General features: G+C 56.2%; 1 protein-coding gene across 7 annotated transcripts in view; it reads left to right on the top strand.

Annotated features, from left to right (window-relative positions):
• RAP1GAP2 (RAP1 GTPase activating protein 2) overlaps positions 1-13173 on the top strand; it is a 213677-nt gene that overhangs the window by 179256 nt on the left and 21248 nt on the right. For all 7 annotated transcript variants that reach the window (XR_012913039.1, XM_075994247.1, XM_075994246.1 and 4 more), the window contains 5 exons: positions 1904-2033; positions 4218-4373; positions 9163-9234; positions 10231-10317; positions 11721-11855. Coding sequence is in view for 6 of the 7 variants with exons in the window: in XM_075994247.1 (XP_075850362.1) it covers positions 1904-2033; positions 4218-4373; positions 9163-9234; positions 10231-10317; positions 11721-11855 (580 nt within the window). In the remaining variant the exon portion in view is untranslated. The remainder of the gene's footprint in view (positions 1-1903; positions 2034-4217; positions 4374-9162; positions 9235-10230; positions 10318-11720; positions 11856-13173) is intronic.

Here is a 13173-nt window from a genome sequence, read left to right as displayed (position 1 = left end):
TAATCCAGCACGGCAGATTATCTGGTGTTTGGCCTTAGGATGTGCAATGAGATTGCTACAGATTTGCCTTCCTAATTGCATTTGGCTCAGACTGGGAGTGAAATGAATCCACCTTCCCTACCACTCACCTGCCAGGCATTCAGGAAAGAGAGCCCTGTGCGGTTTAGGGGTGGAAATGACCCACTTTGGATAACACACAAGGAGTGGATAGTTCAGAGTTGATGCAAATATAATAATTTCCAGGCTGGAATCCGTATAACAGCCTGTGGTTTTTTTTAAGTGGACAGTAAGATAGAATATTGGGGCTATTGCTTGGGAGACTCTGGCTCTTGATTTTTCCTTGGCAAAGGAAAACTCATCTTTTGGGATGATGAGTTCAGACCCAGCCAGCCTGTTCTGTGCTTGGTGGCTGGCACGTGGCTGAGGGCCCCAGAATTCCCCATCCCAGCAGCCAAATTAACAGGTGCTCCTAGCATCATGAGTGAGAGCACTGGTGCCTGGCATGCAGCAGGTGTTCAGCCACTGCTTTCTTCCTCTGCTTCCTTCTCTCCCCTTCCTCCTCCTCTTCTTTTCTTTCCCTCTTCCTCCCTCTTCTCCCCACTTCAAGGTCATCACTGTTGTCTGGAGTCAGTCACGCCTGTGTTAAAACCCTAGCCTCACTGATTATAAGCTCTATGACTTTGCACAAGTGATTTTTCCTCTGCAAGCCTCAGTTTCCCCATTTGTAAAAAGGAGGGTAAAGGTAATATGGACCCCATAAGGTTGCTGGGGAATTAAAATAGATAATGCACGTGAAGCTCTTAAGCTGGTGCCGTGCACTGGTAGTCATTGTTGTTATCGTTCTTATTTTACCATCTTTCCTCGACTTTGAGATGCCATCATTATAAGACCCATCCTGAATTTAGTGGTGTTACAATGTGGGAAAAAATGTGGGTCTTGGAATAGATGAAACACAGGATATTAAATCCAGAAGGACCTCAGAGATCACGTAATCCTATCCCATCCCTGTATTTTATGGAGAAAGGAAACTGAGGCATAGAGAGATGAAATGATGTGCCCAAGGTCACATGTTGACTTAGTGGCAGAAGCAGGTCTAGAACCTGGAGCACCCAACTCCCGTCCAGGCTGAGCGCATTTTCTGGCTGTATTATGATGCTGAGGGCTGACATCCGGGGTCCATGTGACTTCATTTTCTCAAAGGAACCTGCACCTGCATTCTCTTCCCCCTGCTGAAGAATATGCTTCACACTGGCAGCTGTGTTCTATACAGTCAGAAGGGAGAGACAGCTCCTGGAAGCCCACCCAGCTGCTTAGTACTTTTCTTTCCTGCCTGCGAGGAGGGAGCCAGAGAAAGACCTTCCTGGATTAGCCCCAGCTGGGCGTTGCAATTGGGCCTCCATATCAGGGACTGGCTGGGTAGAAGTCACGTTCCCGTCACCTGTCACCTCCCCTGCCTGACTCTGCGTTCTCCTGTGGGGCTCATCCCCATCCGGCAGGGGGGCCGGTTGCCCTGGCTCTGGGCCTGGGACTCAGACATGGCCTTGTGCAGAGCAAAGGCCTGTGCCCAGCCTTGGGGCCTCTGGCACCTGGGACGGGCGTTTGTGTGGGATTGCGGGTGGACGGCCTCCCTTCCCGCGTGACCATCCGGTGTGGAGGGGACACGGCCAGCGCTCGAAATGGAGGTTCAGCCTTTGTCTCTCACACAGTGGATTTAGGGGTAGAATGCCAGGGCTAGTCTGGCATTTCTCCCTGCGTTTCCTGCACCGCAGTCTGCTCTGCTCTCGGCTCCCCGTGTCCTCAGGCAGTCCCGGCTGCATGTCCCTGGAAAGGTGGCACCAAGCTGCCCACTCTTTCCCTCACTCTCCTTCTCTCCCCTGCTGCTCCTGCCCTGTTTTGCTGACAGTTTCCGAGGAGGCCTGGACGTGACCCACGGACAGACAGGGGTGGAATCCGTGTACACGACATTCCGGGACAGGGAGATCATGTTTCACGTCTCCACAAAGCTGCCATTTACCGAGGGAGACGCCCAGCAGGTAACCTGGTAGGGGAGGGCAGCGGGAGTCCGGGCTGGGCGAGGTGAGGGCCCACGCCTGCTCTGACCCGCCTGAGGGACTGCGGCCCCCGCCCCCTTTTCATAGTCAGGAGGCCGGTTGTTCAGCCAGGACCTGCTCTGCCGTGTGATCTCAGCAGGCCCCGCTGCCGCAGCCACTTTGGGAGGCAGCGCAGGGCTCCTGGCTATCCCCACTTGGACCGTCTCAGGGGGGAACTGCAGCCCAGGGTGGTTAAGCGGTTTGGCTTTCCTGAGGGTTCTCAGTTGATGAGGGGCAGTGCAGGGAGAAAGCCTGGGAGCCTTGACCAGGGAGGGTGGTGGTGGAGCGCATGGCGGGGTCTGCAGATGGGGCCCGAAGTCAGCTTGGCCCATGAGGGGCATGTGACTCTGGGCAAGCTGGTTAACCTTGGCGCCTCATTTTCTTCATCTGTAAAATGGGGATAACCCCGCCTACATCAGAGTGTGGCTGTGGGAGTCATAGAGCTTTCTGAATGCAGGGCTCATAGGACGCCTGACTCGTGGCTAGCTCCCCACACAGTAGCTGTTGAATGTCTGTCCAGTCCACTGGTCATTTCGTCCCCTTCCTGCCCCAGCAATGCAAAGCTGGTCATTGTGTGAGAATCCCCACCAGCCCCCACCCGCAGCCTGCCCAGGCTCACAGCCTCGTCTCTCACCACACCTGCGGGATTTCAGCCTTCACCTTGGCCAGGTTCGCCTGGATGAGCCCTCTGATTCCAGCATTTCCTTGCTCGCTCTCCAATCTGCTGCTCTGACAGCAACCCATCCCCAGGGAGGCCTGGCTCTCCTGAAACCGGCCCGGCCGCCAGTCCCTGGTGGTTGCAACACCGTTTGCCCCTTCCTGTCTGTTGTCTCTTTGCAGTCTCTAGGAGAATAAGGAAGGCAGGTGGGCCTGTGCCCAGACTCTGACCTGTTTGTTTCTGAGCAGGGAACCGGGGAGGCAGGACAGATGTAAAGTTGTAAACACAGTCCCTGGCTGCTTAGGAAAAAAGGAAGTTGGCAAATTAGATTATGATTTGGCTCTAAAAGAACTCCTGAATGTTCCAGAAACAAATGGGAGCAAGGTTCCTTTTGTATTCAAAGTGGCTTTTGTCTTAGAGGTTCACCTTCAGTCCCTTGGCTCCCTGCAGGCCCCTCTTACCTGCCCGGGGCTGAGGCTTGTTCTGTCGGGGCCTCTGTCTTGCGTGTGTCCGTCGGGAGGTATACCTTGGCTCAGAGCTTGGCTCTTGGCAGGGACTGATTAAATGTTAATTTTTTCCTCCTGAGAAATGGGATGATGTGTGTGGAGTGAGGGAGGTAATTTGTGCAAAAGTGCCCAGCACGGTGCTGTGTGTATAGCAGGTGTTCAGTAGATGAGCATAGGGCCTGCATGCAGTAGGTGCTTAATAAAGGAACAAATGCATAGGCAGGCACCTAACCAGGTTGTGTGCACAGGAGAGGTTTGACATTTGAAGTCAGTCATGGTCAGCCCCGCATGGTTCCTGACACACGGTGGGTGCTTAGTGACTGGGGTCACGTGCAAAAGCACCTGGCACTGCTTGGGATACTGAGTCGAGGTTGGGTTCCCCCCTCCACCTCACCTCCACCAAACCAGGTGACCAGTGCCTCTCTCGGCATGGCTCTTCTCCTCTCCGATACAGTGATCCACCCCCTCATCCCTCTCATCCACATTTCCATCAAGACCCCTCCCCTGTCTCCTCTTCCAGGAAGCCCTCTTGGGTTGCTATCGGGCCCTCTGACTTCACCCTCCTCTGTTCCCAGGGCTGTCCGGCACTTCACGTGCAGCAACTGATTTAACGCTTGCTGGCTGGTTTTTGTGTTTCTCCCAGATCAGTTATAGGCTCTACCAGGGCAAGACCCGGCCTCACCTTTTAAATAGACTCCCCAAGTTCAAAGTCAGGGCCGTGTTCTTTGTAGAGGTCCGTAAGATGCTTGCTAGCCTCCACCTAACACCTTGAGCGTCTCCCCCGTGTTTTTTCTTTTTCGTGGCTTCTAAAGATTGAAAGGAGCAGCTCCCCGGAGAGCTCGGTCTCAGAGTTTCAGGGTTTACATATAAAAGGTAAAATAACGAGGAATTTCCCGTGCAGCCCCTGGGCTGTTTTCGGGATGTTCCTGACTGGCTCGTAACAATTGAACACTTTCTGCTTAGCTCCAGAGAAAGAGACACATTGGGAATGACATCGTGGCCATCATCTTCCAAGAAGAAAACACACCGTTTGTCCCAGACATGATCGCCTCCAATTTCTTACACGCCTACATCGTTGTGCAGGCCGAGACCCTGGCCACGGAGACCCCATCCTACAAGGTAAGGAGAAAGCCGCCTCAGAGGAAGTGGTGAGCCCGGACACCTACCTCACCGTACTTTGTGGATTCGGTGGCATCACTAGTTCTTGGCAGGAACAGCTCTTCCGTGAGTTCCCAGGTTGCTGGGATTTGGAGCTAGACTCTTGGTGGAGAGCACCTTCTGAGGTCATCCCATCCATCTTGCTGTCCCCAGGCTCGGCAGCGTCTGACTCAGGGGTTGAGAAGCCCCCGGGGGTTGTGTTTGGAATCTGGGAATGACTTTTGCTGGAGCAAGGCAGAGCCAGAAGAGTGGAGAGGAACTGTCAGGAAAGGGGAGAGGAAGAAGAGTGATAGCAAAGGGAAGAGAGAAAAGGGAGGAAGGTTTTATGGTGAGAGGGCTGAAGACGGGGGGGCCTCGTCGTAGGTCCTGGCCACCGGGCGCACCCCCTGATCTGGCCGTTCTGGGCAAAGGACTGATCTTGATGACTTTCCAGGGAGGCGGGGTGCGGTCGTCTGGGTCTAAGCCTCCTGACCAGCAAGTGGTGTGGCTCAAAACCCTGATTAGTGCAGATGAGACCAAAGCCCATTTTTCTTGTAGCTCCTCTCTCCCCGCCAATCCTGGTGGCCATGTTGCTAATCCCTCCCCTTTCTCCACCGGAAGCAGTCTCGACCTCTTGGGCGGCAGTGTCTCTGTGTCACACTGGTTTGGGGGATGTGGGACCCCGGGAGACAGGCTAAGGTCAGGGTCAGGCAGTCTCTGAACCCCATGCGGATATGTGCAAAGTGCTGAATTTTTGTGTTTCCTGGGAAGACTGGTCATAACTCAAGTTCTCAAAGGGCTCCCTGCTCCAGAAACTATCAGGAACCATTGTTCTGAGGGAGAAGAAAAATGAGCTGTCTCTGCTCATGGGAAAAACAGCGAGGCCTGGAAATGTTTCCTAAGTAATGACTTAGGCCAGTGCCGATTCCTGGAGTTCACCGTGCCATAAGCGCTTCAGCCCAGATAAGTATTAAGTGCACAGTTCACATCAACTTTTAAAGCCAAATGTGAATTATGAAAGAAATAAAAATAAAAAACACAACAGCCCCCCTAAACAACTCTCCTGTTGAGGTGAGCTGATTCCTTTAGGTGCCCATGTTCATACTTGTGCTCTCTCTGGCACCGGGCAATTTGTGCTGAAAATTCGGAGAAGGTCGGTGTGGGCATTTCCTTGAAATCACTTGCTTTGACTGAAGTGGGCATTCACTTCGAAGAGCTGCTGGATTAATTTGCTGGTGGGAGCAAGTCGATTCATTCGGTGCCTATTGCGTGCCAGGCGCCGTGCTGGGGCGGGGTAGGTGGAAGCCACGTACAGGATCAGCCTTCGAGGCCTTCCTGACCCCAGATATGGGACAGAAGAGGCAGTGAGTGCACTTCAGCCAAAGAGCTAACTGGTTCTTTTAATAGCCAGTGGAAGCAGTAGCATTGCTGAGAAGGATCCCAGAAATAAAACTGTGAGATAGGAGGGCGCCCAGGCCCTGCCAGGCTGTCATGTGCGTGAGGCTTGTCTGCTAGCAGGATGAGGCCTCTTGTGGATGGTTAGCGTTTGCTTTTCATTCCTAACAGGAAATGGATCTCAGCTAACTTCTCCGTGTTCCCAAGACCTTAGTGGAATGGTGCACCCATGCAGAGAAAAGTCAGAGATCCAAAGAAGTGTCCCCCCACCTCCAGCTTTGATGCTTAGAAGTCTTCCAAGCCACAGTCTGAGATCCAGGACAAACCACTGTCCTCAGAGAGGTGGCAAGAGGCAGGGCCCCTGGGAAGAGCAGGCTGAGTCCCCAGGTGTGGGACCTTGAAGGACTCCACCTGCCAGGTGGACGCTGCAGCTGGAAGGCAGGACACGTGAATGGGACAGGGAGGCAGAGGGCAGGGGGGGAGAGCCGCTTCCAAGGTGCTCCCAAATCGCTGTCCACCCACACCCCCAGCAGCACCCAGGCAAGGGGCAGACTGCGAGGAGGACCTGGCCAGATCCCGCAGGGGGTCTGGGTGAGACAGGATCTTAGCTGACTCCTGCAGGCTTTAGGGGCTGTGGCAGAGGAGGCTGAGACTTCCTCAGGGGCGGGGCACTGCCCCCAGCAGCAGGAAAGAAGAGCGTGGCAGGACAGGGTTGGCTGTGTGCGGGAAGGAGTCCTTCCTTTCTGTGGAGGGACCTGGCAGCCTGGGGTTCTGGTCCTGGCCCTGCGTCTGCTGTGTGACCTCGGGCCAGTTCCTTCCCTGTCTGCACCTGTTTCCTTCTGTGTCAAGTGAGGAAGTTGGAGTAGACAACCTGTGAGCTCCTGGCCCTGACATGCTGTGGGAGGGGAGGAGGGGTAGTCGAGAAGGAGTGTTGGGGTGTGTGTGGGTTGCAAAGTGGTTGGGGGGTGACCCTGCCTATTTCAGGTGCCCTGTGTTAGGGGCAGGTTAGCAGGGAAAGTACAAAAGTCCCGGCTGATGCTGGTCACCCTTGCTGGGCGCTGCTGCCAGGCACCGTGCCAGGCCCTTAGGAGCATGGTTTTCTTGAACACTAACAAGCCCCTGGTGGGGCAGGGCCTCTCGCTAGCTGTGCCTTATAGGGGAGAACTTGGGGCTGGGAGCTTAACCCACTGAGAGCCCGAGGCCACAGGCCCCGGGAGCCGTGGAGCTGAGATTCCTACCTGGGTCTGCCTGGGGTCTTCGTCCCCGAGCTGTCGGGGCACGTGGGAAACTGAGTCCACAGGCCGGGGTGTGCGAGGAGTGTCACCCTGGACTATTTCTCAGAAACGAGTTGGGTCCTCATCCTGCCAGACTGGAGGGAAGTTCCAGCTCAGCCCTCACTGGGACTCCTCGTGCTCCCTCTCTGGGGTCCCCTCGCCCCCATTCCTGAAGTCCCACTAGGTTCCAGTGCTGTGGGGGTGGGCCCTGCCTTTGCAGCCCCTCCCCTCTCCCACAACGACTCATTGGTTGCTCCAGCACTTTCCATGGTCCTCCAAGGCTCCAGGCCACACTTGGGTGTGGGGACTATGTCAAGTTTCGAGCCCTCTGCGGCCCCCGGTGCATCCTACGACCCACACCCCCAAGCTCCTTCCGCTTTCCAGCCCCGAAGATGCCCTTCCCCAGAGTCACCTGCCTCTGCCTGCCGCCCGCCAGCCCTCGCTGGGTGGCCCGCACTGAATTTAGAAAACAGGAAGGTGGGGTTGCGTTCAGGCAACTTCTGCTTTCAGCCCAGCAGCCCAGATGTCCCCAAGGGCGGGAACAAAGGCCTAGCCGCCTTGTCGGGACGGGGTCGGGGAGGGAGCTCCGTGGGGACGGAAGATGAATGGCCGGACAGCATGAGGAAGGATCCTGCCCCTGCGTTTCCGACACGGCTGCTGTCCGGCTGGATGGATTGAAGAGCGTGTCTGAAGCCACTTACCCCGTCAGCATAGACGCTCTAATGCAGCCTGGGAAGGAAGGGGGGGAGTCGGGCTGGGAAGGAGGGACCGGGCCTGCCCTCCGTCCTTGGTCCCAGGTGCCTCAGCAGCCTCTCAGCGGCCTTCCCACCAGCCCCTGCCCCAGGTCCTGGCTCTGTGGGTGGAACTCTTGACTTGGGCCCCTGGTGCGTGGTGGGTGGTGGTAGGAACCGTGTTCAGGGGCTGGAGCCAGCCAGGAGTCACGTCAGTTGAACATGCACCATTTCCTGACACTGGTTACTGCCGTTTGGGCCTTTGCAGGTGGCCTTGAGCTTGGGAGCCTGGGGAGAGAAAGCCCGCGTGGACCAGCTCTCTCCCGCTCTGTTTCCCCTCCGGCCCCTGGCAGGGCCTGGCCTCGGCCCGGCTCCGAGCTGCCTGCTCACCCAGTCTGGCAGACTCTCCGCATCTGCCCTACTTCGCAGGCCGGGGAGGCTGGCGGCTCGCCAGGGCTGGGCTCACGTCAGCAGGCGCTGGGGGAAGGGAGAGGGCAGTCTCCCGGGAGCCCAGCAGCCTCTCGGGCTGAGCACAGGTGAAACCAGGGCACCTCCGTGCAGAGAGGAGGTGGAAGTGTGGAGCCTGTCCCCAGCCTGGGAGACGCCCGTGCAGAGCACCTGGGTGTTCTCAGAGTTCAGGCCTCACTCAGGTTGGCCAGAGGCGTGCACTTCACCCAGAGCCGACACAGGCCCCCTGCCCTCAATTCCCAGCCTGGACCCAGACTGGCTGACTCTGTGTGTGGGGCCAGGGCTCCCAATGCTAGTCCCTCAGCTGCACAAAAGCTCTCAGGACCTAGAACTTCCTATTCATTAGGTTTGGGGTGGAGCCCCTGCAGTGGGTATTTATTTTTTAAACACTTGAAGCGATTCTGACGTATGGCCAGGCTTGAGCATCAGAGTGGTGGAGAAAGAACCGGAGCTGGGCTGGGAGAGGTCTGGATCCTCTGTTTCTGTCAGGTGCTAGTCACCTGCGCGACACCTCTCTCCGAGTCTCTGGGCATATGTTTCCTGATCAGGGATGGCAATTCTCACCGTGCCTTCTCTGTAGGAGTGGCATCACAGTCAAGCGAGGCGATGAGATGACATCTCCTGGGCACTTGTACTGCGTTATAGTTAGGGTCCCAGGCTGCTCCCCAGCCCCATCCAGTCATCTTGCCAAACTTGCCCTGGCCCGCGGGGACAGACACTGCCCAGCCCCACTTCTAGGACCGGTGGCTCAGGGCCTGTGCGGCGACACTCACGGGGACATTTCATTTGTGTTCTGGGAGGGAAGTGGGGAGAAGGTGAGCAGATTGGCTGTGAGCAGTGTGGCTCCCCCACGGCCTGCGCTCGTCTCTTGTCCCTGACCCACCCGGTGACTGTTCCATTCAGGTCTCTGTCACTGCGCGAGAAGACGTGCCTGCCTTTGGCCCACCTCTGCCCAGCCCCCCCGTTTTCCAGAAGGTGAGACATTCTCCTTCCTACTCCTCTCACACCCAAGACCCCGGGTTTCCATTCTTGACTGGCAGTGGCTGAGTCGGGGGCGGGGGGGGGCTGGGAACATTGGGGACACCCTTTTGCAGGTTTTAGGGGAATCCTCCTAGTTGGAGTCTCTCCCCACCTGTCCTCACACCGCCAGTCTGGCCCTGTGCAGGGCCGTTTGAGGTGTTTGATGCTGGGGTTGCCTTTCTGCTAAAAGAAGAGTTTTTATCCCGTGTTCTATCTAGTCCAGCGGTCCCCAACCTTTCTGGCAGCTGGGACTGGTTTCATGGAAGACAATTTTCCCACGGACAGGGAGGGAGATGGTTTGGGATGATTTAAGTGCATTACGTTTATTGTGCAGTCAGAGCTCTCTGCTAGTGATAATCTGCATTTGCAGCCGCTCCCCAGCGCTAGTATCACCGCCTCAGCTCCACCTCGGATCACCAGGCATTAGACTCTCCTAAGGAGCATGCAACCTAGGTCCCTCGCATTCGCGGTTCACAGTGGGGGTTGGGCTCCATGAGAATCTGATGCCTCCACCGGCCTGACAGGAGGTGAAGCTCATGCGTTAATGCGAGCGATGGGGAGCAGCTGTAAATACAGGTGAAGCTTTGCTCACTCACCCACCGCTCACCTCCTGCTGTGCGGCCTGGCTCCTAACAGGCCACCGACTGGTACTGGTCCACGGCCTGGGGGTTGGGGACCGCAGCCCTAGTCCCAGGAGCCCGGGGCAAGAATTGCCTCCAGTCATGGAAGTGCCCCTGTGTGGAGGGTTGATTTCCCAGGACCAGGGAAGCTGGTTTCCGTGTTGGCCTGTTAGCAGGTGGGCTTGGCCTGGGCTAGAAATGACTAAATCTCAGAAGGGACCTTTCGGGGACTCCCCCCCAGACCCCTCGTTCTGTCTGCCTGTTAGCGTGGCTGAAGCCCTCTGGCCGCAGCTGAAGGTGGGAGAGTTCCAGGTCATCTTGTCTGTTCCAGGGCCCGGAGTTCAGGGAGTTCCTGCTGACCAAGCTCACCAATGCAGAGAACGCGTGCTGCAAGTCGGACAAGTTCGCAAAGCTGGAGGTGAGCGTGCGGTTTCTGCAGGTTTTCCCCCTGCCCTCCGGCCGCCTGTCAGCCGGCCTCTCCGGGGGCTGTGTTCTTGAGGGCTGTTCGGGACGGACGCGCTGTGTTTGCCCCTCCGAGCCCTCGGCCTTGTGTCGATACAGGGACTCTTTCTTCTTGTGGAAACTCCATCCAGGCCTCAGGTCTTGTCAGCCATGCACCAGTCATTTATTGAGCGCCTACTGTGCGCCAGGCCCTGTTCTGTTCCCTGGGGTGCAGGGATAAGCGAGAAGGTTTCTGCCCTTAGAGAGCGCACAGGCTGGCGGGAGGGGGCCGTCACCAAAGGGACAATTGCAGCACGGTGTGCCAGCACTGCTTGGAGGATAGTGACTGCTTCTGCCTGTGGGGGACTGAGGGTGTGTTCAGGGAGGGCTTCCAGGAGGAGGTGGCTCTTGAGCTGCTGGATATTGAGCTGCTGCGGAGCCTTTTGCCAGGGGGAAAGAGTGGGGAGGGTTATTCTGCCATGGGAAGCAGCGTGAGGAAAGGCCGGGAGGAATCAGGGCCTGACTCGGTGAGGGAGCTGCTGGGGGTTTGGTGTGGCCTGAGAGGGGGATTTTCCGGGGCTGGGATGGTGGGAGACTCGGCTGGAGATGCGGGTTGGGTCAGATCCAGAGGGCTTCGAGCTAGAGGGGGTGGGAGCTAATGAAGTCCTTAGGCAGGAGAGTGACGGGTTTGGTTTGCACATTACCGGGATTATTCTGACAGTGTGGGAGGGCGGATGGACGGGGAGGAGGTGCAGGCAGGTGGCCAGTTGGAAACTATCAATAAGAGTCCAGGGGAGACGATGAAGGCTTATATTGCACAGGAGGGAATGGTTTGGGGTTAGGGTCGGGAAGACTTGATGGATTCCTGGAGGCAAAGGTGGGAGGGACGTGGGATTGTAGGGTGAGTCTTAGGCCTTTGGCTTGGGCTCTTTGGTGACAGGGCATTGACTAGGAGACAGTTCTGTTGGGACCGGCTGATCCAGGGGTGCCTGCAAAGGCTGGGGTGCAGAAAGGGCTGGTCCTGGCCTGTGTGCATGGTGTCCCTGGGAGCTGGCCCCTGGGTAGAGAGGAGCAGTGGGCAGTTGGGCACATGGATGTGGCGTGGGCAGGGATCTGGGCTGGGATTGACCAGGGTAGAATGGTGGGAGTGATGGGATGGCCCAGGGAGGAAGGGCAGAGGGCTGAGAGCAGGAGGCCGGGCCAGAGCCTCAGTGTTAATTGCAAACGTGTGAATGTGAACTCATCCTGGCTATGGGTCCCCACTGTCACCAGGGTGGGTTGGGAAGGACAGTAGTCCTCAGGTGAGGTGTCATTAGCCCATGAGGAGAGGCTGTCTGTACCCGCTCCTCTACTGTCTTTCCCCGTCTTCTTCCTGTCTAGGACCGGACCAGGGCTGCCCTCCTGGACAACCTTCACGACGAGCTGCACGCCCACACACAGGCCATGCTAGGACTGGGCCCGGAGGAGGACAAGTTCGAGAACGGGGGCCACGGGGGATTCCTGGAGTCTTTTAAGGTAGGGGCACAAGCGTGACTGGGGGTTGCTGTGGTAGGGAGAGGTGGGGCAGAGAAAGGAAGCGGTCTGAGGTCCTTGGGTTCCTGATCCCAGCGCTCATGTGCCAGCCAGAGGTGACAGGACCAGTAGGGGCATCACAGGTGTTTGCAAAGGGCAGGGGTGCCAGGAAGTGTGGGAGGTCGGAGCAGCCAGCAGTGTCTCCCACTTCCTCCATGTCCTTCTTGATTGGCTGGTCTCCCCCTGGCCCCAGAGTCTGAAAAGCAGGGACAGGCATAGGGGCAGCTCCAGGAGAGGAGCCAGAGCAAACCAAGAACATCATGGCTTTCATCGCCTCCTTCTGGGGTTGGGGAGCCCCGGGCAGAATGACAGAGCAAGGACACAAGCCTTCGTGGTCTTCACTAGCGAGTGTGGGTGCTTGCGATGACTCTTCCCAGCTGGCAGGTCATTAGAGGACCTGGCAGGGCCAGGGAGATGGAGTCACAGGCAGGTCCCTTTGGCCTTTGCAAAGGGAGGAACTCTTCAACCAGAATGAGCTGCTAAAGGAAGCAGTGAGCTCCCTGTCCCTGGAAGTATCCAAGTGGAGCTCGAATCCTGAACTGGCGTGGGGTGAAGAAGGTTTATCATCTGATGCTTGCTGAGTGCTTGTCGGTCCTCACACTTACATCCGACGCCTGATTTGAGCCTGGCTGTAATCCTGTGTAGCTGGCTGAACGGCTTTTGTTATTTCCGTTAATGCATAGGGGACAGGCTGAGAGAAGCCACAGGTCTGTCCGAGACCTTACGCCTCAGAGTTGGAACCTTGTTTCTGATTCTCAGGCCAGCGTTCTGCTGGGTTGTGTGTTGGACGGTGATTTATAAAGCTCCCATTTGGAGGCAGTGTGTGTAGGGTTAGGGTTAGATCTGCATTCACATCCTAGTTCTGATCCTGGGCATGGTCTTTAAGGCTTCTAAACTACAGTTGTTTGTCAACAAGACAGGGATGATAAACAGGACCTCTGTTGTGTAGAGTTGTGAGAATTCATTTAAACGATGTCGGAAAAGTGCATATTGCCAGGAAATGCTTGAAAGGTTAGCCATTATTATTGTTGCATAAAGTGAAAACTTCACACATATTATCCCATCTTAAGCCTCCCAACTACCCTCAGTGTCCTATGGGAAAGCTATTATTATGGGTATAATAATTTTGGTATAGTAATTGATACTCAATTTTAATAATTATGAGTATAGTTTCACATGTAAAGAAACTAAGACTCAAAGAGACAAAATAATTTGTCCCAAGTCACCCAGCCGATGGAGTTGAATCCAGGTCTACAAGATT

This window comes from Microcebus murinus, chromosome 18, assembly GCF_040939455.1.
Source record: "Microcebus murinus isolate Inina chromosome 18, M.murinus_Inina_mat1.0, whole genome shotgun sequence".
Taxonomy (NCBI): domain Eukaryota; kingdom Metazoa; phylum Chordata; class Mammalia; order Primates; family Cheirogaleidae; genus Microcebus; species Microcebus murinus.
The sequence above is the reverse complement of the archived record's forward strand: the minus strand, read 5'-3'. Positions and strand labels throughout refer to the sequence as shown.